Raw genomic sequence first — 24,893 nt, 5'->3', positions numbered from 1 at the left:
AGCCCAATTATACGAATGATCAGTTGTGTCAGTCTTACAGCTGCAGAAAGCATCACAAAACGGAATAATGAGGGAGCACACCTAATGGATTCTATTCTGCCACCTGGGCTGAGAGATATCTGTACCGTTTGAATTCACTGAACACCAAATTCAGCTGCTCTGAAACAACACCAGCAACACAACAACAAAATCCCAACACCCCTCAGCTCTGTCCTGGTGAGCTCCTTCTCCTGGTCTTTCAGAAAGCCATTGGATCACACACCTCTGAAGTCCAGTCTTCTTAAGGGTGTCTGCTTGTTCATGGACACTTTTTGATGCCTTCACGTGTGTTCTCTGGATCTGCTTCTGTGGGGCTGATGAAAAACAATCTGTAAAAGCACGTTAACTCTGGCCAATGGTCTCCCAGTTTCTGCTTGCCTGTCTCTATGGGATGTTTCTTCATCTCACGGACAAATCAAGCTCTCAGGTGTTACAGCTCTCGGGATTATTTTCAAATCTGATCTCTGGAGGCATTCAAGGCCAGGCTGGATGTGGCTCTGATGGTTGGAGACCCTGCACATAGCAGGGAGTTTGAAACTGGATGATCACTGTGGTCCTTTTCAACCCATTCAGGCCATTCTGTGATTCTATGATAAATACTAATTTGCTTTTCTGGCCTTGAAGTAGAAGAAGGGAAAGGCTAAAGATTGCCTTGCTATATAGTGAAATGCATTGCAAACTGTTCTGCCGTGTCTATCAAGTGCAGGCAGTCACTAATGGAGGAGCACAGAATAACAAAGCCCTCCATTAAATAGATGTATGTTCAGAGCATCAGTTGATTATGCCAGAGAACAGTTTCAATGCTTTTACCTCCTATTGGACATTATGGATGTGAACAACAGTCTGATTATACAGCTGATATAACTAAAATCTCTTAATATTCACATGGGGTTATGCCATCTTTAAACAATTTGTGACTGGTAAGGGCAGAGAGACATGTATGAAGTTTCCTACACCTGAAGAGGATGTACACTTTTACACAGGCATGTCTAGCAGTGTCTTTGAAGCACTCCTTAGTGATACTGAAAGTAAGCCTACTTGATATTGGCAGCCAAGAAAAGGTACTTACAGGGGGAAAGTTGTTGTTCTTTAGTTTGCATTGACACACTGGTAACACTGGCCAAAGCTCTGCTCGGGTTGACGTCTTCAGAGCAAAGCACAAGAGAATTTACACTGCTGAGAGGGGTCTGACCGTGAGATGACTGACTGCTAAGCTGAGAGCTGGCTGGAGCAGCTGCCTTGTTTGTCTGCCTCCTGAACGGGATGCGCCGCGCTTTCCGCATGTATTTCTGTACATACAAGAAAGAGAGAACAAAAAGGGATTTTCTGCAGCCAATTTCAGCAGATTTACTTTCAAATTTCTGTAGCATCTTTGACAATGAAGAATCTTCTTTTTTTTTTTTCTGTACTAATCCCAGCAGTAGGTTTATCTGGCCTTCCTGTAAATAACCTCACCCGCTTTTCTTCACTGACTTCACCAAGGCAGCAATTACATGGGTAGGGCCTGCTTTTTTGGGCATCTTTCTCCCATATTCCTCTGCTGTAGCATTAATGACAACAGGTTAAGCTGATTTGTAAGCAAGTAACACTGCAGCTATGGAGAGAGTTGGGAATAAAGCAACTTTTTCATGTTTATGGATGAGTAAGTCAAAATGGTTTGATAAATGTTCAGGTCTCCTCCTCACATATAATGACTTACAAGTAAGTTTCCTGTGTCCAGCGCATAGAACTGAATGCAAACTGAATTCTTCAGGCTTGATAATGAGAACAGTATGTATTATAAACCAAGTACCCCTGGAGAAACCCAGTATATCCACCAGAAGTTCCACATCAAATTGAAAAGCTGTGTTCAAGGAATAATTAGCATAAATGATAGAGAGGAAATTAATTCAGGGAGGAGTAAAGATAAAAATGTGAAAGCTTTATGACACATCAAGGCTGAGGTGCACTTTGTGTTCCTCTGCTCGTGCTCTTTGGGATCTGACTTTAGAGAAGAGGGAAGACCATATGGAAAAATCAGAAAGGCACCTACTGAGAAACAGCTCTTAGTTCTGTGACCTTCTGGCTCGCCCTCACTGTTTGCTTACAGCAAAAGGAAGAGCTGCATAAAGACACAATCTTTACCTTAGGGAAGTTTCACAGCTTGCTGCTTATTTCCTACCAGCCCTCCAGGATGCCAATTTGAAATCCCTAGGGTCCTCAACTCTTAAGAAAAACAGGAACAAGTGCAAACCAGAGTCTAATATAACTTTTAGCAGAACATTTAATCCTTCCTACATCAGTATTATCACTAAGGCCAAGGCACAGCTTCAAACTTCTGAGCAGTCACCTACTGCTCTTCCTATTACCGAGAATCAAACTGTTATTCTACAGAAACACAGAAGCATAATCTGCAATTCACGACACCCAGAATACAAAATGAGGTATCAAAGAGTTCAATGAGGCAACAAAAAGAATAAATGCTTGAAAAAGTGGATTTGTTCCCAAAGAACAAATTAATACCTTTGTGTTCGTAACAAAGAGCTCCCACATGTATGTTGCAAACTTTTCCTCTTCGATTTCCTTCACTGATTTTTTAAAGCCACCAGGGTCCCTAAGTAAAAACAACATAATTAGTTTCCTATTTCAAGAGTTCTTCTTATTAACCTCTTTTAAGATCATAATGAAAAGAGGGCAAATGGTGACTGATTATGACATGTTTGCTTACAAGACAGACAACACAAGCAGTACAGGCCATGAGTGAGCCATAGTCACAAGGCAGCACGGTAATTCTTGCAAACTACCAGACGTACTGAGCCAGATTATCCTCTCCTCTTTCTCTGTGCAAGACTTCATGGATCAGAATGATGGCAATTTCATGCAAAAGTTTGGTTTTTCTATCCTGTTGGCTGAGTGAGGACCTCTATTAGCAGGTCATTGCTGAGGTTGTCTCATTTATCATTCAATCCCCATCTAATCAGCCATAAATTTTACAAAGCAGATTAATGTTCTAAGCTTGCTCTCTTCACTACATTTAAACATCTTTTTTGTATACACAGATGCTATATGATCTGAAGGAAAGCATAATTTTTCAAGGTTACTGCACAATGAAGTATATGTTGGCTTATCAGTTCAGATGACGTTGAGGAAGAGGAGTGGTATGGGAGACTGCAATAGAAAGTAGAAGGAAGAAGAAACAGCACTACTTTTATATCTGGAAATGACTCCAGAGTCTTATACATTAACACCCTGCTGTCAGCATCTGTCTATTGGTCAGTCCTCATATGTAAAGGGGTGAAAGATCCATCCATGATACACAATGGACTGATTCTCCTCCAGGCTAATTCTACATAATGCCACTCTTGTTCTGTATAGGCACAGTTTGTCTTCATTGAGAATACACAGAGAAAACAGAACAACTCTGAAGAGATTTGCCCTGCAAATCAGAGCATGAACTGTACAAAGTTTGTGAATAATTCAAATAAATGTTAAGTCAACATTGTTGTATTTATAGATAAAAATTGAGAACTTAAACATTTACTTCCAACAGCATAAAAGTTCAGGAGCAATGCACCTTCTGTAAGTACCTACCACTGTCATGCATCACTGATAGAATGAAAACAACAGCTAAATATCCCTTAATAGCTGGCTTTGTTCTGTAATTAAAATGCATCTGGAATTCCTGTTCAGTTAGGGAATATCCCTCTAAGGAATGCTTCAGGAACATGCATACATACATTACTACATGTTTCTAGTTCACATAATGATTAGCAAAAGGATAAAGGAAGGAAAACAAGTTCACTGTGTTAGCTCAGTATTTTCTGCTAAGACTTCACTTAGTGAAAAAAGAGAAAAAAACAACTAATGGCATAAGATTCCCAAACTCTCATTCCAAAGACTATTGTGAATTGCATACGTACGTTAGATTCCAGCAGGATAATATAGAATGCATTGAACTGCTGGATTCAAGAGTCAGAGCTTCCAAAAGCCAATGTATGGCACACAGCTGGCGGAAAAAACATTCACTGCAAAAAGAAGAGACAAATGTGTTATGCTACAGATAGGAAAACGTAGTCAAGCTGCCACTGTGTTGACTGAAATAGATGTATCTAACAGTAAAAGAAGGTTTTGTCGATAAAAATCAATTCTGCACCAGAGTACTTCCATTGACCCAGTGAATCCTACACATCCTTCAAGGTTTTTTTAATGTTGAAACATATTTTTGAACACAAAGCTCCTCAGGGGACATGACTTTGTGATATGCTCAGCACTTTCACACCTATGAGGATTCCAACATCTATGAAGTGGTGATTTGGATTCTGTGGTAGGTTCTACAACTTTGCAATTGAGAATAGGCAGCGTATGAATTCAAAATGCCAAACCACGATTTTTATGAACTAAGACTATCTTCAGGAGAATCAACTTTTTACTTGGGAAGATAGTGATAGGACAAGGGGGATGGCTTTAACTTCAAGGAGGGGAAGTTTGGAATGGATATCAAGGGGAACCTCTTCACAGATAGAGTGGTGAGGTGCTGGAACAGCTGCCCAGAGAAGCTCCTGTATGGAGGTTTTCAAGACCAGCTTGGATGGAGCCCTGGGCAGCCTGGTCTAATGCCAGATCTGGAGGCTGGTGGTCCTGCCTATGGCAGGGGGGTTGGAAATCGATGCTCTTTGGGGTCCCTTCCAACCCAAGCCATTCTAAGATTAGCACTGTAGCTTAATCCACATGCAAGTATAGATATAAAGACACTTTTGGTGAGCAAGAGGTTCATGAACTTAGAACAAAATAATGTGCATTGTATATGCACTGTGTTCTCCCTCTTTCTTAGGCCTGATTTTTTTTGTTTTAAATTGTTTTTAATCTAGGAAATTAAACTTGTTTTTAATCTAGGAAAAACAAAATTTAACTTTGACAGCCTTTCCTCAAAACACCACGTATGCAGATTTGATGCAAATAAGTCAGAATACGCTAAATCAAGACCTGGGAGCAAACGATGCCTTCAAATATACCTTCGTGCTTCAGAGGGTCTTGGAATCAGGACACTGCTATAAATGGGAGCATAAGACCGTAAGGTCATCTTTTTTTTCTTCTTCCCTGATTTTTTTGGGTGGCTGCCTTCTATTGGAGAGGAACTGTCAGAAAGAATGAAGATGGAAGTTAAAGAAGGGAGCATATAAAAGGAAGACTATTTAATGATTAAATAGAGAGAAAACCAGAAGGAGGTGCTAATAGGGCTGAACTAGCCAATAAATCCATTCTGCAAGCCACACCACAAATTCTGCATGCAGTTCATTATTCTCAGTGCTGTGGTTACAATGGACAGCAAAAACATGGCAAACTCTCAGCAGATCTCCCCTTCAAATAATCATTTCTAAGTGCCTACAAAACCTCCCTCCGTTCACCCTAATTTTCCATCTTCCAAGCTTCCTCCTTTTTTTTAACAGTGCAACAAGCACTTTTTGGTCCATAATTGTTAAGTTCATGTGTGCTCACTGAGATTTTTAAGCATTTTCTCTTCAAGTTCATAGTAATTACTAGTAATATTCTGCCTCAGTGACAGAAATGGAGATTGTCTCGTTTTAAAACCACTGACTTTAGACTACAAGAAATCCTCTGAATCAACTTACGTGTTCATTTCTTCATCTGACATCTCTACCTCAGAAGAATATTTGCATGGCTGGAAGTCAGTTCTCCATCTCGTTACCTGAGACTTTTCTGCTTTCAATGCTTTCTTCTGCTCCAGTGACTCTTGGTGAAGGATATGAAAATATTCTCCACCCTGCTTCACAATACTTATATGATGCCTGCAAAAAAAAAATCTCGTTTTATAATGTGTGCCAAAGACACCAACTTAAATTTTAAGAAATGTTGCATTCTTTGCATTCACATTCTTCTATAACCAAGAGTTCAACACCAGCATTTCCTTTTGCAATATGATAACAAAGGATAATTTCCCAATATGAACTGGGAGATCTTTCCATCACCTCTTTCAGAGCTGTTGGATGTTGGAGTTTAACAACTGAACTCAACACCATGGTGTTCAGTACTTGATTTAAAAACTCCCTGCCTAATTCTAACTTATAGCAGCCAATGGACTACTGGGCCCCCTATCCATCACATGCTATAACAGGCTGTGCCCTGAAGCTACCAGGAAAGGTAACAGGCAGGGAATTATTGCAAAAGCAGGAAACGAGAGGAAACCAAAATGCAAAACCTGTTGGATGACAGCAGAAGTAAAAATAAAAAAAAAAACCCAAAAGTAAAAAAAGCAAAGGTGAGCCAGGGCAGAGAAAGGCTTAAAGCATTAACTAATTATTAAACCATTAACTGTAAAGTAGCAGATAATCCAAGCCAGACAAGGGCATGCTGTTCAGGCATAGGATGCAGCCCTTTAAATTAGCACAGTGCTGACTTTCAAATTAGGTGTCATCAGGCTGCATTGATTCTTTCTCTATCTAGTCTTGAAAGATTGGCCTTGTTTCTTTTACTGAAGTTAACAGCCTCCCTTTAACAACCAGAAATACGTTAAAGCACCTGAAGATCACAGAGAGTACAAATTTCAGCCGCAGAGCTCACAAGTTCTCAATTGGAGTGGTTTGCTCCCTCCTTGCTTTCCTTGATGAAAAGCGATTTGCACAGCTTAATGGTTGGAGGACTTGGTTTTGTCAGCCTTATTTTTAAGTCCACCGATCATAAACAAAGTCCAAACAGCTTCCATGTTCAGGCAGATGATAGCCCACCTGCTTGCTATTTCTCTGCTAACTTTGGAAAGAAATTAAATGAGAAAATAAGATGTCTCCAATAAGAAATACTGTGTGCTTTAAAAACATGAGGATTTCAGAGCTGTGTGTGACACGGCTTTTTTCTTCCATAGAACCCCAGTATTTTGAGTAACAGGCATTTATTGGAATGGTAGAAAATAACCCCACACTCCTGCTTTATGCACTTCTCCAGTAGTTCTCACTCATTTCTCTCAACCATGAAGATACTGGTATGAAAAAGGTTTATATAAGCATTCCCTCTTAAGGATCAAAACCATTGCTGTAGCTGCACTCTGTGACCATACAAAGAGTGAACAATGAGGTTGTCACATGAAATGAGACAACTGATAGAAACAGATGGTTATAAACCAGAAAGATGCTTTTTGTTTGCTCATTGTGCGGTTGCTTCTTTTAATATTAATGGCCACAACCAGTCATATGAGAGAAAGATGTGTACATGGCAACTGGGAGAGTAAAGTACAATTTTAAAAATATTATGGAGTATAATTAATATTGAGGGATTTAATATGTGCATGCAAAAAACGATGATCCTTGTCATACACTAATAGGAAAAGAAAAGCTACACACACTTGTGAACAAACATCCTGAGTCTGACTTCCTTGAAGTCTCAGGCATTACAGCAGATAGCTCTGCAGTCTGCAAGACAAGAAATGAAATAAACAGAAGCATGGCATACAGAAGAGTTTTAACAAGAGACAAACAGACAAAAATTCCTCATAATTCCACTGAATTATTTCAGGAATATTTATGAATTACCCCAAACATTCACTGACTCCAGTCAGAGAAACTGTAAAATAAATCCAAGCATAGAATATAGAGGACCAATACAGAATGAGGTGACCAATGTACTTTTCTGCACTACTGATTTGTAGTACGTAGCTAGAATAGGACATCAAATATTTCTACATTTGAATTCTGGTATCAGGACACCCTGTTCATACCATAACATAATAAATCCAGCTGGGTTGCCTATTTGACAAGTAGGTGAGAATTATTCATTAAAACGCAAATAAAATCACTGATGAACTTTTCAGTGTGTTTATTAAAATAATGGAGCTTCAGTCAATTTTAGTCACAACACAGATTTTCAACTGTGTTTCAGACAAAAGAACATTCTTTCCAAGTTAAGAAGTTCGTTAGCAAAGTAGTTGCAGTCTACTCATGCTAGCTTAATTCTTCCTCTCTCCAAGACCTAACGTTATGGTCACAGTGAACAAAAGCTGAGTTGTGAGCCTTAAGGATAATAACTATCCATCAAACAATTTAACTACACACAGATAATTCCTCTGATCATGGAAATTGCTAGTCACTGTTTCATAGCGTTTACTTATCTTAATGGAAAAAGGCTTTCTAGCAATAAAGCTAATGAAAGAACATCGTCTGCTCCAGACAACGTACAGCAGAAATGCAACCTTTTTCCACAGGCATGGAGCCAATTGTAAATTGAGATAAAAGAAAATACATTTGCACACGGAGCTGTTTTTACTTACGAAGGACGAAAAGAACAACAGGAGACCGAACTCTGCGTTTGTTGCAGACTGTCAATGGTAATATCCATTTACACCAATGGAGAATCTGCTCCTTTCTCTTATCAGTGAATACTGGAGCTGTTGACCACTGCACTCAATTCTTTAGCACCCTTACATCCAGTGTGATAACACACATACATACATGTATATGTATATATATACGTATATATATGTGCCCGTATGTCCATAAGTTAGTTACATTAAGATCACTTCGCACCTTTGGGATCCTGTGAGGTGAGAAAGTCTCGCTGTAAATGAGGATTAGAGAGTTGTTCACTTAAAATATAACCAGTGAGTTATTAAAGAGCGGCTACATGACCCTCCTTAAATTACCAGCAGCCATGAGAGGTGAGCCTGAAAGAGCAAGTCCTGCTCTTGTGCTTCACACGGCATTTGGGTTGTGTTCTGAAAGCTCAGCACATGGGAAAAAGACAGGTACTCACAATTAATATGCAGATACTAATGAAAATGAATGAAATGAATTAAGAATTTGGGTTAGGTTGTGTTTATAACCAAGCTAAAGAGATACAAGTGTACGCACAAGGCAATGGAAAATCAGGAACAAAACAGTTACTATTCCTATTTAATGGCTGAGTAATCACACAACAAGAGCCTAATAGGTAAATATTCACACTTCTGTTTTCCCTAAGTTCAGTTAATACCAGATTATAATTACATTAAGATCTTTAAATGCAGTTACCAACCCATAGAAACTCTGACATATGTTATCATTTACCACACTGAACCAACCACTGAACGTTCTGGCAAGAAACTGAAGTGGCACCAGATCAACATCTGCCTTGAGCTGAAGTCACACACGCAATCTGGAATACCCACATTATTTTGGATGTAGATTTCCATTTTGTTCTCCTGAAGATGAGTACAATAATCTGTACTCAAATGGGTTCGTTTCTAAACAAAACAAGCCAACAGAAACACCCTCCAAAAAACCATGCACCAAAAAATAACAAAACCAAAGCAAGCCCTGTATGAAGGCAGCTCCCTCAGCCCGTCTTCGTAAGAAGACAGCAGATCTCCAGTAGCTCCATGTCTTCTTTATGCTAGGGCACCAGACCCGGATGCGATACTCCAGATGAGGCATCACAAGGGCAGAGTAGGAAGAAGATCAATCTTCTTGCCTTAGCACGCAAAGGTATTTACAGAACAATGACATTTTAATACTAAATAATGGAAAACTCATTTTAAGTGTTAGCTTTGTTCAACCATTCAGTGACAACACGTCATTTTGTTCCACGATACATGGAATTAGGCTGTCATGTTTAGATAGCAAAATCTAATAAGCAACGAACTGCTTGCACTTACAAAAATTCAAATACAAATATATTTTTGCAGGAGAAGAAAGGAAATGGAGACTCAAATGAACAGTCTGGGAGGGCAGAATTGTTGATGGGAATAGCAGTCTTTCCAGTGATTGATGATAGGGATAATGATTCATACATCCATACACATAAGTGGATGTCTTTGGCTGTGACTGCTGTCTAATTAATGTGAGCCATCACTCACCTAAAAGAAAATTTTTGCTTCTGGAAATAAAATGCTACAAAGTGCCAGCAGTGACAGTGCTAGAAACATGACAATTAGAGTGATTTCTGCCAACCAGGAAAAGGGCACAGAACACTGGTTTCCAAGCAACTGACATTATGAAGTATTAAGTACACTGGAAACTAATATTGGCAGATAAACATTTCACCTTCTCTGTTTCTGCCACCTGACTCTCTTTTTTGCTTCTTAACTCAGTGTTGCCTCTCCTTCCCACTCTCACACACTCAGCTGGATCATCTAGCAAACCATTTGCATTAAGGAATGCCAACTTAGCAGAATCTCCAAACACTGAAGTCTTTTTCATCTCTCTATACATATAGATAGGATTGGTGTAGATTCACAGGCAAGGATAGCAAAGTTCATAACCCAAACTCCAAAATCAACACGCTTCTTTGCCTTTCAAAATCTTCCCATAATAGCTACCACATCAATCAGAAAAGTTAAGTGGCGTTATAATAAGAAATACCCAAAGACAGCTAGTTACAAAGCTGCTCACAGGAAGACAAGTAACAGGAACAGCTCTTAGGGTACGTCAGTCTAACTGTTGTTGCAGGCATAAAGGATGCATTAACAGAGCCTGGGCTTTCTGTATAGAGACTGACTTTTAGAGATCTGCCTTCAGAAAACTTGAAGCATTGAAAAGAAACATCTAGTTTCTAATTTAAAGCCAGCCAATGGAATACTATTAAACTGCCAGCAGTCTGACATACAGTTTTATTCAACTAGCTCTACTAAAACAGATGCAAGGGAACTAATTTTCTTCCAACTACCAAAAATGCACTGCATTACAAGGGGTTAACACAGCCCTTTTGGAAATAAAGGCTTGAGTGGCTCACGAAATGGCACGGACTGCTTCCCTTTGAGCATGTAGCTCCAAGCTGTCAATTCCTAGATATCACTGATGGGGGATGATCACAACTTGTCACTGTCACATGGGAACCTGTGCTTAGATGATCATCACTGCACACACAGATCTCATTTTTTATGTTGGCACTTTTTTTATTTTTTTTTATTTTTTCTTTACCCCTGATGCTTCAGTTTTCCTTGCCAAAAGAGGATTTGTGTTCTGGCAAAGCAGTCACATCACTGCCATGTGCTTTGGTCAGCGTTGTTTTCTGGATTTAGTGAAACATCTCAGCTTTTCAAAAAGTAGCTCTGTGTCTTGAGAAGTATTTATTTAACTTCATTAACTTCCTCTAGAACATAGCACGCCCTACCTCCCAAACTGTAAGAGGCTTTCAAGCTCACATAGGATCAGAAAAATCCTCAAAAGCATCTGTTTCTATCCAATGACAAAAGTAGCCTTGAAGGAGCAGGCTTCTAACTCAGGAGCTCAGGTAATTGCCTCATGCTATGTGTAACAAATCCAAGCCCGTGCTTACAATGAAACACTTAAGGTCTGTGCAAACCAAGCAGAACAGTGACCTTCTAACAGGCTTTTCCATCACTGTGCACCTTGGTGCATATCCTCAGCCTTGCCAAAGAAAAGACCAAAGGTGTATTAATCAGCTCATGCAGTGGAGAGGAACGCAGGTACAGCAGTCTGGCAGCTCGCCCTGTTTGCAGAGCTTAGGCAAGGACAGACTTTCAAAGCATCATCCCTCTTTTCATTTCTCTCGGCATCAATAATATTTGTATGTCTACCTCCATCTCTTCTGAGTGCCAGTGAATACAAGTAGTGATGGCTAGGCACACCATGAATCACAACGTAGTTGTGATAGAAACAAAAACAGATCCGGCTCCTCAACGAAGACTGAGATGTTTTCCAAATCACTTTCACAGTACATTCTGCTAGGTTCTGTTTCCAGTTTCTATCACCTTTCATACCTCCTTTCTACACACAGATAACGTTTTCAGCCAGCCTCATTTCAAAAAGCAGGCTGCTTTTTAAGCTCTGTTGTGCTCTTCTGGGTGTTGTTTTTTGTTGCTTGCTTTTTTGTGCCATTTAATAACACGAGTATTTCCAACTTGCATGGTCCTGCTGGCTGAGCTAGCCCACAGAGGTGATTTATGGCAATCTGCTTTTACAACATGCTAACTACAAACCTCCCATGCTTTGGCCATCTTTGCTGTGTAAGCGTTCCTACATCTTGCTATGATTTATGGATGGCTATAAAGACTTCTGCTTTCTTGGCTTTCATGCAACGCATCCTCATGCAACTGTGTATTACTTAACATTATTTCTGGATCACACAGATGTCATTGCAACAAAGCAATAAAAAAAAGGTATTTCCCTCAGAGCTGAATGTCATATCAAAGTTGCTGTGCTTCTCACTAAGACGAAGCAAACTCAAGAAGCAGCAATGGGAGATTTCCTTCTGCAGAAATGAAACAACAATTCTTAGCACAAAGCTAAAGATATTTGATTGCCCAAGGAGAAATATGTTGTCTTTGCTGCCATGCTGTGTTCCACCCACTGAATTCAACACTGGGAAACACTTTGTCAAGTCAGTCAGGGCTATTTTCAGTCTGCATGTGAAACCTCCACTGGAAGAAAGATGCACTGACTCTCAGAAATTGGAGTTACAATTATCTACAGATTTCCCAATTTTTATTTATATTTTTTTAATGCTACACAAACATAAGCACATTCCTTCCCATAATTTAACATAAAACTCTACCTGAGAGCTGGCAGGTACCTCCTCACAGTGATTTGGTGTTACCCAACAGCAGGAAAGCCCTGACAAGGCTTCCTGCTCAGGACTAATGACTGATAGCAGTGAAAGATGACAAGTTTGAACAACCTTTGCATTCAGCGATCACCCTCTCATGTACTTACAGTTATCACTGAGAGGAAGCATGAGTTTGTAGTTATAAGTTTTATCTTCTCTTTAATTATATTTTTTAGCATGTGAAAGCTTAATGGATGCATTCAAGCCTTTTCCAGTAATGACTCTTGAAATATTTTTGAGATAATCTGAACATTTTTACTATCACGTCACATCACTGTGATCATTATTGCTAAAAACTCCCTCACACTTTGCTCCATTATACTCTTTAATACAAACAAGCTGCAAGATCACAGGCACTATCTGCCACAAATATGTATCAATTAGCATCCAATTAAGACAACCGCTGGCTGTTCCCTTTCAGTCATTGAGGATAGGCAGCAAAACCCAAATCCACAAAGGTCATTTGCATCCCCTGACTCTCTGTCGTACATATTAGCATGCTGCTCCGCTAGCCTGACTGCTTTCACTGAAATGAAAAGTTGCTGTCCCAATGATTTACAACTCCAGTTTTCTTCTTTTGTGCATTTCCCACTCTGCTCCCTCCCTTCAGAGGCTCCTTTTCTACATCCTGAATTTGTTGCTGAGAAGTGCTGCCATCATGCCCTTCGATCCAAACATCAGTGCAGCAATTCTCACTAGAATTTATCTTTTCCTGCAATTCCCTATTGCACCATGTGGTTACAAAGTCTGCTGACCTCAGTTCTTACTGTTCTGCAAATGTAGTCAAAGTAACATCGCATGAACGCTCAAGATGAATCTTTAGCACGTTTTAATTGCTGAAAGTCAAGGAGTTTCCAGTTTTAGACAACAGAATAATTAGAAAGAACAACAGTGAATGTAGACTTTTGATTTCCAGATACTAAGTCTGTTGGATATTATTCTGCACACTGGGTCATGTGGCTACTGCCTGCTTTAGGAAGCATCAGGGAATGAGTCCACATTTCAAAAACCAGATTCCCTGACTTTTCTCAAGCAAATTTCTCCACAGCCCATTGTAGTTCATATAATATTTCACTTAAATCATGTAAGTAGGAAACATGACTCAAAAGGCACAGTACATAATTCTGTGAGATATCTGCAGGATCACCACTGGGATCACAACATAATACCACATGCTCCTTACAGGAGGTAACAGGCAGCATCATTGAAGCACATACTGAGACAACAGTGCTCTCTCTTTGCTGTTAGTTTTTCCACTGCTCTACTCTGCCAGTAATAAACAGGCAATAAATTCTATTAATCTCCCCATGCTGAATCTCTTCTCCTCACGATGGTGATCATGGATGACCTTCCAGTCCTCACCTCAACCCTGAGCCAGCCTTTTTTTGTTATTTTCTGCCCCTGATCTTTCGAGGATCAGGAGTGTGAGAGCAGTGTGGTGGAGTTGAGTTAGCCATCAGTGTGAAACCACCACGCCGTGCAGTCAGTGTAAAAAGGAAATATCAATGGACTTGTGCAGCAACACAGGACTGGGCCTCCTCTCTGTGTTCCACATATGTTTCAATGGTCATGGAACATCAGAGAACAAGAATATTTCCACTCAGGCATTTTAAATTAAATGAAGCCAGTTTCAAATGCAACCATAATTAAATTTATGGGACTAGAAGAACGTGAATGAGTTGGAGATGCTTCAACAGATACATATTTCTTATTTGTCAGCACAACAAATTCTGCTTGGGATACTAAAATGGAGTTGGGCTCTTTCCACCTTCAGCATCAGCAGTAAAAAGCCAAACTAGATGCTAAAGATCAATTGCCCAACATGCCTGTCCTCTGTGAGTGTGGTACTGATACAACTGATCAAGACTTCAAAGGCAATTCTGAAGACAGTGTGCATAAAGGAATATAATTTCGCTCATCCTTTTGGCTGTATTGGCTTCTGGAGGTGAGAAGGGATAGAAGACTAAAAGTTGGGGATTTAAGCTCTCATTAAAAGATAACATTAGAATCAAAAATACATTGAGATCAAATCTATTCACATCATTAAAAGTCTGCATTAGCATCATTTTGCAGATTACATTACCATTAAACATCCAGCAGAAGGTTAATCTGCATTTATGATTATGTCTTGAGTTAGAAGCAGGTTACACAAAACACTTCATATGCTGTAAGAAACAACTGCACTCACTCAGATGAGCTGGATCTCTTAACAAGACCTTTCCTTGGAGCTTCTGATTAATCAGGGCAGTTTGGGAAAAAAAAAAATCAATCAGAGAAACAGAGACATCACTGAAGTCTGGAAGAACAACTCAAGCATTTTACTTACCTGAGACACCTGAGTTCCATTCGTAATTGGAAAAAAAGTCATACTTCACTAAAATGGCTTATTCAACCTTCAAAATACACACTGCTTACTATTTTGCTTATGGCTTATTTCCTTTTGGCGCATTTATCAAGTGGATTAACAGAATAAATGTAAAACAAAATAGCCAGAGTTAGGCAAGGGTGGAAGGGAAGAATCATAGAATTGCTCAGGTTGGAAAAGACCTTAAAGATCATCAAGTCCAATTGCAACTGAACTTTACTACCGTACCACTAACAACCCTCTGCTGAATGTGGAATTTAACTTATCATAACTAGTGCAGAATTTAGGAATTGCTCTGATACAAAAATTGCAGATATTTAACAACACTACATCGTGACAACTAATAATGTAGCACATCATTACAGTAGGACATGCAAAGAACCTTTTTTGCTTCCTCAACTTTTGTAAATCTGCACTCTCAGTCCAACAGTGCAAGAACCTAATTCATCATCAATGTAACATGCTGATTCAATACCACACCTTCTTGATTGGAAAACATGCTTACATTTAACCTATGAAATTATTCAGTTTTTATATACATGTTTATCTTCTTGCTGCTTGCTTTAATTCAACTATTTTTATCTAGTGAATGTTCTTCAAAGGCTTCAAATCTACAGAGCTCATGTAATCTGTACCCTGTTGGGGCTGGCAGCAGTAAATCATCAATTTTATTTGCAGGAGGCTGTAACTAAACCTTGCCAGATGTAAATCTTTTTGTATTCCTGCTTGCTGTTTCAGCTACAAGCAATTCTTGTTTCTCAGTGCTCGCATCATGGAAGCTGGATAGTTCCAAGAAAATTTAGTAAGCCTACAGTCACCGACTGCAAGGCCTATTATACAGCTCTGCAATTATTCAAGCTAATACTGAGCAAATGCCATGAGCAGGCTCCACAGGCAAATTTGGAGTGTAACCAGAATGTGTGATTGAAACAGAACAGCACACAGAAATTGCAGCCTCATCAATGTAAGTAGCGACTGCAGTAACAAAGCTGAAATATGGGCATCAGTAAGACCTGAGTACGTGCAAAAGAATGAGATGGTAGAATGGTAAAGCCTATGACCAACAGACCTTGCTGTGTTATTTTTTTTTCCCATTTTCTTTCTTTTTAAATGATTTAAATTTCTGCAAGAAATGCTCTGTTGTGGCAATGGAAGATAGCATTCTCTGACAGTGGCAATGGAAGATACCTTCTAGGAAAAGCAAGCACATCAGCCACCTTCTGTGCTCAATCCCCTACAATTAATGATGGTTGCAGTCCAACCTCAGCTGGCTGCACGGCATATAGGAACCCAGATCTGTGTCTGATTAAAACCTCCCCATTCCCATCAGGTAAGGAGCTCAAACACTGATTCCCTCTAAGCCGTGATTTTCCTCCATCTCAAGCTGGAATACTCCATGCAAGTCTGTGCACGTATTCCTGTTATAGTGGCAGATACTCTCACTGTAGTTTTCCATCCTATAGTGGACATTATACATCCCAACCTTTCTCGTGGATTACCAGATCTTAGCACAGTGACATTTCACACAGAGGACTGCAAAAAGGTAACAAGCACCTGAACAACACCAAAACAGTGCAGTACTGATGGAGCTAGCAGTTGTTCTTCATGCAGTGGACGTGGATGCAGTTCCTCATGCACTCAGTACATCTTGAGCATACAGAATGGCTATAAAGGAGGAATTACAAGCCATCTTTTCTAAGCAACTAGTACAGCTGATGATTTTGCTGATCAGCCAGCTGAGACCACCGCAGAACCAACAATTCCTTTGGCCTGACCCATTTCTGTGTGCTCTGATTTCCTTACCTCAAGTGAGCTAGAGTTTTACTAAGAGTCTTCAGCTCCTTTCCTGTTTCTCTAGGTGAGGTGAGCCTTTTCACTGATTCCAGCAGATCAGACTGAAAGTGATCAAGTTGAGAATTAATATTAAGCTTTTAAGAAGAGCTTAGCACAGAGAAGGTACATGCAGTCTCACAGTTCAGCTTTAATCACAGTTTTCTGAGATAACCATCATCTGGGAGAGTATTATGAGATTCATGAACATGTAAACAAACCTTATATGATATGGCATTATATGATATTGCCCTTGAACACCTCCAGGATCGGGGCACCCACAGCCTCTCTGGGCAGCTGTTCCAGCGCCTCACCGCTCTCTTGGGCATAAGAGTGCTTCAACAGCTTTTGGTCATTGGCTGACTTTGGGTTTGACAGAAGTCTTAAGAGCAGTGAAGAGCCTGAGAGGGTTATGAAACCAAAACTGGAAGAAGAGACTTTTCGATTACCTGGGCTAAGGGAACGACTGCTGTGATTCTTATGCATCAAACTACAAAAAGCACACACAAGAGAGAAATCTTCTACAAGTTCTAGTCCAGAAAAGTGTTCAGACACAAAACAAGTTATTGACAAAAAAAAAAAAAAAAGAAAAAAGGCAAAGAAAAAAAAAGCAGAAAAGCAATAGAAAGAGCTTTGCAGACATAGCTCTCTTTTTGGAGCACAGAGTGCAGTGTATCCACTCTTTTCATTCTAACTTTTTAATTTAATTTTTTAGGAGTGTACAAACCAGGTTCATGATTTTACACAAGGGAATTGAAATCATCTCCTTTAGGGCACTGTTCAAAGTGCTGCAACATTTCTTCCTCTGAACAACTATGCATCCAAATTTATGGGAGATGAAAGCTTGCATTTGCTGTAGAACTGCCCCTGCCTTAGAAGCACCCTTGGGACTCCCAGAGAACAGCTGCATCCGTTTCACAGAATTATGACCACATGCTGTGCACATGCAGTGTTTTTGCACGTGCTGGTGAAGCCAACAAAACATGCAGCTGAGGCAGAGTTCAGTGTGCAAAAAGTGCATGGCTGAACTGCCATTCACTGGGAAGAGTAACACCAGTGTGCACAGACTGAGGTGCAAGCTGAGGTGTTCCTTGGGACAAGCCAGTGCATTTCCAGTAAAGGAAAGTCCTACAGCCTTGAGATTTTGAGATATAAGTTGTGCAATATTGCCGATGTACACCACAAATCACAACGTTTTATTTTAAAAGTCATTTTGAATGCATTAGATGTTCTGTGCTAAGCTGTTACATCCTTTAAGGTCGGTCTTCTATGACGAATGGAGTGACACCGCTAAACTGAATTTTCTGAGCATTCTTTTTACCAAATTACACTATAAACTTGTCTCACTCATCAGCAGTAATTTTATGAGATAAAACCTATGATATATCAGCAGAAAGGCTGGTTCTTATGTATAGCAGAGCTTATAAACAGCAACCACTTGTATAGACTCAAAGCATGATGCTTGTATGTTGGCTTCTTTAACTCCATGCTGAATCAAAGCTGCATCAGAAATGAAACTGCACACTCTAACCTTTAGATTGACAGAGCTCTCATTAGCAGTAACCTCAGCCACTTCTCTCTGCAGTCTTTCCTGCACGTCTTTTTTCACAGGTTCCTAAAAATGAACAAAAATGTGTCGCCTTGTGTATAAATGCAAGTTAGACAGAGAGAAGCAGATCACCATTTTAAAAACCAAGTGGTGCAAGCAACTTTTCCTACAGAGATGCAAACTAAATCAAAGAATTAAGCAAGTCTGATGCAGAAACACTTAAAACATCACTAACTCTGGCACTCAAACAGATTCTCATGTGAAGCACCTGCAGAAAAAACTACCGTGCAAAATGCATCCGTGCTTTCTAAATCACTGCACTTGAATGTTGTTTTTTTTTCTATTAAAAAAAAAAACCCTCTTCTCATGGAAGGCTATTATCTACCATGTCTAACATAAAAAGAAAATCCAATTTCCAAAACAGGAATAAGAAATTACTTACCTGTAATTGCTCTTCCCTGAAGATACGCGCTGTGATGGATCAGTATTCGTGGGTCTATGCTTTCACTCACCATGAAGGCACAGACTCATGAAAAGCCCTGAAGTCAAACAATCTCATTTTTAGTTCTCCTTCAACCAGCACTTTATTCAAGTGGAAGGAAGATATATTTCCTCCTACTGAAATCATATATATATATACGCACATATTTATATGTAGATTAATGAAGAACTTCAGATCACTCCACAGCCTATGGTACTCGGGCTAAAAGGGTATGAAAATAGCAATTCCTTCCTGCAGTACTTTCAGATCAAAGAGCTCATTTATTGATCCCAAGCAAAGCAAAGCAGAAGGCCCTGGGAAGCTGCATCTATATAGCTAGGGCAGAGCTGATGTGGAACAAAGACTGAAAGGCACAGCGCAGCAAACGTGGAGCTGTAAAGCCTTGAAGTATCTGGATGTTTAAAAAGTTCTTAAAAGCAAATCATTTCGCTTGTTAGAATCTTGATTCTAGAGGGCACAAAATGTTTTCCAAATCTATGTTCCAATGTAACATGTCAACAGAATGAAAGCAGAAAGCATAAGGAGCAGAGCTCTTCACTCGCTAGAAAGCTGTGCACACCAGAGCTCCAAAGTAACGACTGAGGGCAGACCGTGAGCAAATAACAGAATAAAAAATAAGCAGAAATGATGCCAAGAGCAAAGCAGCTGGAACGGAAAAAAGATTTTCTGCAGTGTGTAGAGATGAACTAATGAAGTGTCAAAGATGAGTGCGTGAAGGCTCTGCTGTCTCATGTGGCTGGGGAGCAATGGAACAAGGTGGGTCAGCAGCAGGGACACATGGCAAGCCAACACTGCTTGGGAGTACACGTCTCACTTGCAGGGGAATACCAAGGTACCTGAGCTGCTTCAGTGTTTGAAGAAAACTCATTCACACAGTGTGTGAGAACCATTTTAACTTCTGAGCAGGCTCCTGCATCTCACCCATAGGAAATGCAGAACTTCCAGCCTGCTTTGCTCCTGACTCTTCTCCCCAGCAGAAACAGCAATATGTTGACCATGGCCAGCTACCATTGTTTTTACAGCTGGTGATACCTTGACTGATATGATTCAATCAACTAAGACATCTCAGAATAACTTCCTACTTGAGGAGAGGAAGAGTGTTGGAATGCAGCCCTAAAGTTTCAATTGCTTGTAAGTACCAGTATGCTGACTACAGAGTACAGAGTACAGGCTGTGGACCACGAGGAGAAAAAATTTCCCAACATGACTCTTTTGGAGGTTTCTGGGTGTGCAGAAAGAATAAATTTTGTGACCAAAACTCTACGAAGTGCAACATCACCCTGCATCCTACCTCTGGTCAGTCACCCCAGCCAGTTCAAGAGGAAAGGCAAAGAAAAGAGCTGCAAATCCACCTCTCCTCGGCATGGTTGCTCAGGGAAGAAAGGAAGGGAGGTAGCACATATGTCACCCCATCCTCTCAGGTACTGGTAATGAGATTCAATCAGTCTTATCACAGAAAACAGAAGGGAATCGTTTCTTTTTCTACAACATTATATTTCATTACAACGCCGCGTATTGAAAAGGTGCAATCTGAGCTTAAAACAGTAACACTCCATAATGATGGAATGGTGTGTAATTCCTTCTTTTTAATTTGCAGTGCAGATATTAAAAAAAAAAAAAAAAAAAAAAAGAAACTGAGGAAAAATACGTGTTGGTAAGTCTAATTTGTTAAAGTCAGCAATATATTATAATGACAATCTGAAGAACCTTTGTGCAGAAGCAATAAATGGGCTTGAGTGGGTTTTTTTTAATTATTTTTTTTCTCATAGTGTTTTCAAATTTAGGTGAACTATGAGAAGTCTCCTTACTTGCCTTTAAGCCACCAAAATGCCTGTTTCACTCATCATTTCCTGCTTTCATTATAACGAAGTAACAAAATGATGTACAACTCCATATGTAAGAAAACAACCATTTAAATTTAAACAAAAAAAAAATCACTGCAAGATAATATATGAAAAACGGTCCAAAGAAAGACTGGTGAAATTAATCCAAAAGGATTTTTTTTTTTGCTAAAACGATGGAGGTGGTTTTTCTTGAGCTCACACCCGGCAGCCCTGGATAAAGTCAGCTGCAGGGGTAGCGCAGTAGGTGGAGCTCGATGCCGCCCGGTTGGAGGCAAAGCCCTTCCATTGCTGTCACGGTTGGCTGGAGGCACACCCAAAGCTCTGCTGTTCTTGCATACCAGCTTATGCAGTGCTCTGCATGCCCTCTCCATCTGTACAAAGAAAACTGAAGGCTGACGGTGTTTTTGGAGGAACAAATCCTTTTGAATAGCTTATTTCAATCACAAACGACTGCCTCCAGACACGCTAGATTTTATCCTAACAGTTCCCAGGTACATCTACTTTCTCTTCTAAGTAATTATGAAGAGCAAAAATTGTTCAGCTCTAACACATCACATTCTCTCATTAAGCACACCTTGCATTTCGCATGCTTATCTTTGCAAATGTCATTCTGAGTTTCCAGCTTTTTTCTTCAAATCCTATTGTGGAAATAGCATAGAATCATAGAACGGCTTGGGTTGGAAGAGACCTCAAGGATCACCAAGCTGCAACCCCCTGCCATAGGCAGGGCCACCTCCAGATCTGGCATTAGACCAGGCTGCCCAGGGCCCCATCCATCGTGAATACCTCCAGGAATGAGGCATCCACAATTTCTCCGGGCAGCTGTTCCAGCACCTCACTGCTCTCTTGGTAAAGACATTCCCCCGGTACCCAGCCTAAATCTTCCCTCCTTCAACTTAAAACCATTTTCCCCTTGTCCTGCCATTATCTACCCTTGTAAAGAGTGGACACCCCTCCTGTTTGTAGGCTCCCTTCAGGTGCTGGAAGGCTGCAATGAGCATGCTGCATATGTCATCTGCAGGAGAGGAGCTGCGGTATGCTAAGCTTGACTTTATGTTGTACATTTTCAACTTAGAACCTGTTATATTGACAATTCCTGAAGCTTTTCTCATTTTGGTCAACTTGTTTGGTTTCTATGTTACTGGTAAAAACAGTGATTGAAACCCATATTGCATTCTTCTTCCTAACAACATTTAGCATCGTTCCTAATATCACTAGTAGCATTATGATTACATCTGCAAGATGTGAGTGTGTTCTGATGAAGGTAAACCAGCACAGCCCTCCCACAGCTACAGTTTGGTCATCCCGATGCAAGACCAACCTGATGAAATATATTTGTCATTTTACAACAGCATTTAGAAGGCTCTTGTTAAGCAATATAAAGAGAGAGGACTACTGCTCTTCCTCAGGTAGCATTGTAAATGCTGATTTTTGTAGGCAGTATTCTAGCCAAGTACTCAAGCTAATTTAAATTTTTTCCCTATTTCTTCTTACATTGCTGCTGCTGAACACTGACCCTTCTTGCCCTTTCACTGGAATGGGGGAACAGATATTGGGACCAAAAGAGAATTTTAAATTAAACACAAGGGACTCCTAGGCAAAGCACTTCACTAACAATATCCTGCAGAAAACCAAGACTCCTTTCAGAGGAATGTCATTTTAGTGCTTTGGCTTAGAACTACACCACAGCAAGATGCAAATACACATCAGCCTCAAAGACGAGACACCCGATTCGTCAAGGTTACGCTTTACCACATCAACAATGCAAGGCACTCCGTAGATGAGAACCTCTGCAGCCAATGTGAATGTTTGCTAAGAGCTGCTGCAGCAGCTTGCTTTCCTTGGTCTCTGGTCAGAAACAGGCCCGATATCAACAGGAAGTGATACTCATTCCTCTGCTGTACCACCGGTGGTTTTAATGAGGGATGGAGCCCCAGTCCTGTCAGCTCCCATTCTGCGCTCTAGTGAATGCATTACTGTCAATAAAGAGACATCAGAAAAATGGAAGGAGGCAGCTGAGAAGTGAGAGAGAGGTTATCTACTAGTAAAGGCACAAGAACGAAATTTAGAATAAGCAGGCTCAATTTCACATCTGTCAGAACATTCTTCTGACGTCCTAAATAAAACATGTAACACCTTATCCCAGCTGGCAGGCCCTAACCCACCCCCACTTCTTTCTGACTACGATAGATTTTGGTACAAGAATCTCAGCCCACGATGCCTCTGCTCCTTAGATCTGAAATGCCACAAATAACACTGCTCACTTCTTAACTTTTTTAAGTATTCAGAAAGGATACATGAAGATAGACTGCTGTTTACCTAGCAAAACTAGCTCACATAGCTCGATATTTAGCCCAGTTTGCCTCAGTTTGTCACATTCTCCAGGAAAATCCTCTTTTTATTTTCTTTTCTCCAAAGAATATTCATAGAATCATAGAATGGCAATGGCTGGAAGGGACCGCAAGGATCATCATATTTACTGAATTCTGATAAGCGTGATAAATTTTGTAAAATAATTGGATCTAATTAGTATCAACTGTAACTCTATTTGCTCTACAGTTACTTTGAATGTTATATGACCTGCCATCTATTTTTTTTTCCCCTCCATAAAATCTTTTAATTGCAAGACGACCTGAAAAATGCATGGCCTAAATATTCTGTATTGCATCCTTACAAGTCAAGGCAAGCAAACATGTAAAAAACAAACAAACAAACAACAAAAAAAAAATCAACACAAAATAGATTGCTTCTATGACATCTCTCCTTATTCCTCATATTTCTATCAGTCACTTGGGCTCTGGGCAATGCAGCAGCACACTCAGTTGATGCAGCTCTCCCACAGCCTTCCACTCACTGATGATGGAAATAACACTCAGCCTTTGCTAATGCTTTCTAGATGTCTCCCTTTACTGATCTCCTATTAGTCTAACATGGGGTTTCTTATTGGAATGCTATGCTAAAAAAGCATGAAAGTTCATGAACCAAGGCAGAAGTGTGTAATGCAATTAACAGATCGATATCTTCCACAGCACAGAGTCACTATTCAATCAAAAAGCAGCAAACAAACAAACAAGAACACACTATTCTGCTTTATTTCATAACGAGAACAAAGTCAATTTGAGGAGGAGTTGAGGAAAGACGCAGCTGGAGAGCAGAGTTACCAGCCTCAGGAAATTCGGGGAAATGTAATTGAGAACGAATTATCTCTTTAATTACTTTTGACCAAATCAATACAAGCCACGGAATAAAAAGCATGATGACTGCCACCTGGTAGAGGACAAGGAACACAAGGAATTGGAAATTACCACAGAACTGAAATACAGATGTTAGTAAAACAACCCGAGCACTTTTCTGTTACAAGGGAAAAAGAGAAGGTTAGGGATATTAGTTCAATAAATAAGAAGTGCATGCAAAAATTAGAGATTTTTTCTGGCCAATGCTTTCTGTTCTCGGCTGTGACGACTGCTAACACTTCACTGTGTCACTTGAATTTCAAATTGTCCAGCTACCACTCTAGGATTAAAAAAGCAAAACCACTCTGCTTCCGTCTGAACTTCCGTGTTTGTCCCCATGCTTGCTTTTATTTACCAAACTATTTAATTTTGTTTAGGCACAGCCCTTATTCCCATAAGTATATTAATAAAACAGCGCCAAATCCTCCCTCTCCTTTGGCTTCAGTCCCACAGATCAGCAGCTGTAATCACACTCAGAGGTCACAAATGTGTAGCTAAGCATGACTGGCTCTGCACATGATGGATGGGGCATTCTTCTGGGTAGGCAGAGATGGAGGGGCTACAGGGGCTACACCAGCATCCAATAGCTGTGAAGACTCCAAAGCACATTTGTAATACTCGCATGGTCCCCATTGCTACAACAGTTCAGCAGTTTTCCACCTGGAAGATATAAATCCTCACAACGCTCTTGTCAGCATGTGGTATTAAACACTGCATGTATGAAGGATGAAGGTATAGCAAGACAAGTGACTTGTGCCTTCAGTTCCCTGTGCTTTCTGTGCATATCATCTCATAGAATGGCTTGGGTTGGAAGGGACCTCAAGGATCATCAAGCTCCAAATCCCCTGCCACAGGCAGGGCCGCCAATCTCTGTGTATTCTAAAGACATTTGTGACCAGGGACATCTCTGAAGCCAGAAGCTCACACCTTCACTTGATGTGGAAGTCACTGTCCTGCAGGCTGACTGAGTCTTCCACCATTTCTCTCTGTCTGGATATCCCCC

General features: G+C 40.2%; 1 protein-coding gene across 1 annotated transcript; it reads right to left on the bottom strand.

The window, feature by feature from the left end:
• Positions 1 to 520: 520 nt before the first annotated feature.
• LOC128083943 (coiled-coil domain-containing protein 60-like) lies at positions 521 to 18,373 on the bottom strand. The gene is made up of 7 exons (XM_052689587.1): positions 18,294 to 18,373; positions 16,736 to 16,827; positions 5,649 to 5,825; positions 5,031 to 5,153; positions 3,939 to 4,043; positions 2,542 to 2,632; positions 521 to 1,328 (listed from the first exon to the last, which is right to left on the bottom strand). Exons 3-7 carry the CDS (start codon positions 5,669 to 5,671, stop codon positions 1,074 to 1,076), a joined length of 597 nt encoding a protein of 198 aa, XP_052545547.1. The 5' UTR covers positions 5,672 to 5,825; positions 16,736 to 16,827; positions 18,294 to 18,373; the 3' UTR covers positions 521 to 1,073.
• Positions 18,374 to 24,893: the final 6,520 nt, after the last annotated feature.

This window comes from Tympanuchus pallidicinctus, unplaced genomic scaffold, assembly GCF_026119805.1.
Source record: "Tympanuchus pallidicinctus isolate F22 unplaced genomic scaffold, pur_lepc_1.0 scaffold25, whole genome shotgun sequence".
Taxonomy (NCBI): Eukaryota; Metazoa; Chordata; class Aves; order Galliformes; family Phasianidae; genus Tympanuchus; species Tympanuchus pallidicinctus.
The sequence above is the reverse complement of the archived record's forward strand: the minus strand, read 5'-3'. Positions and strand labels throughout refer to the sequence as shown.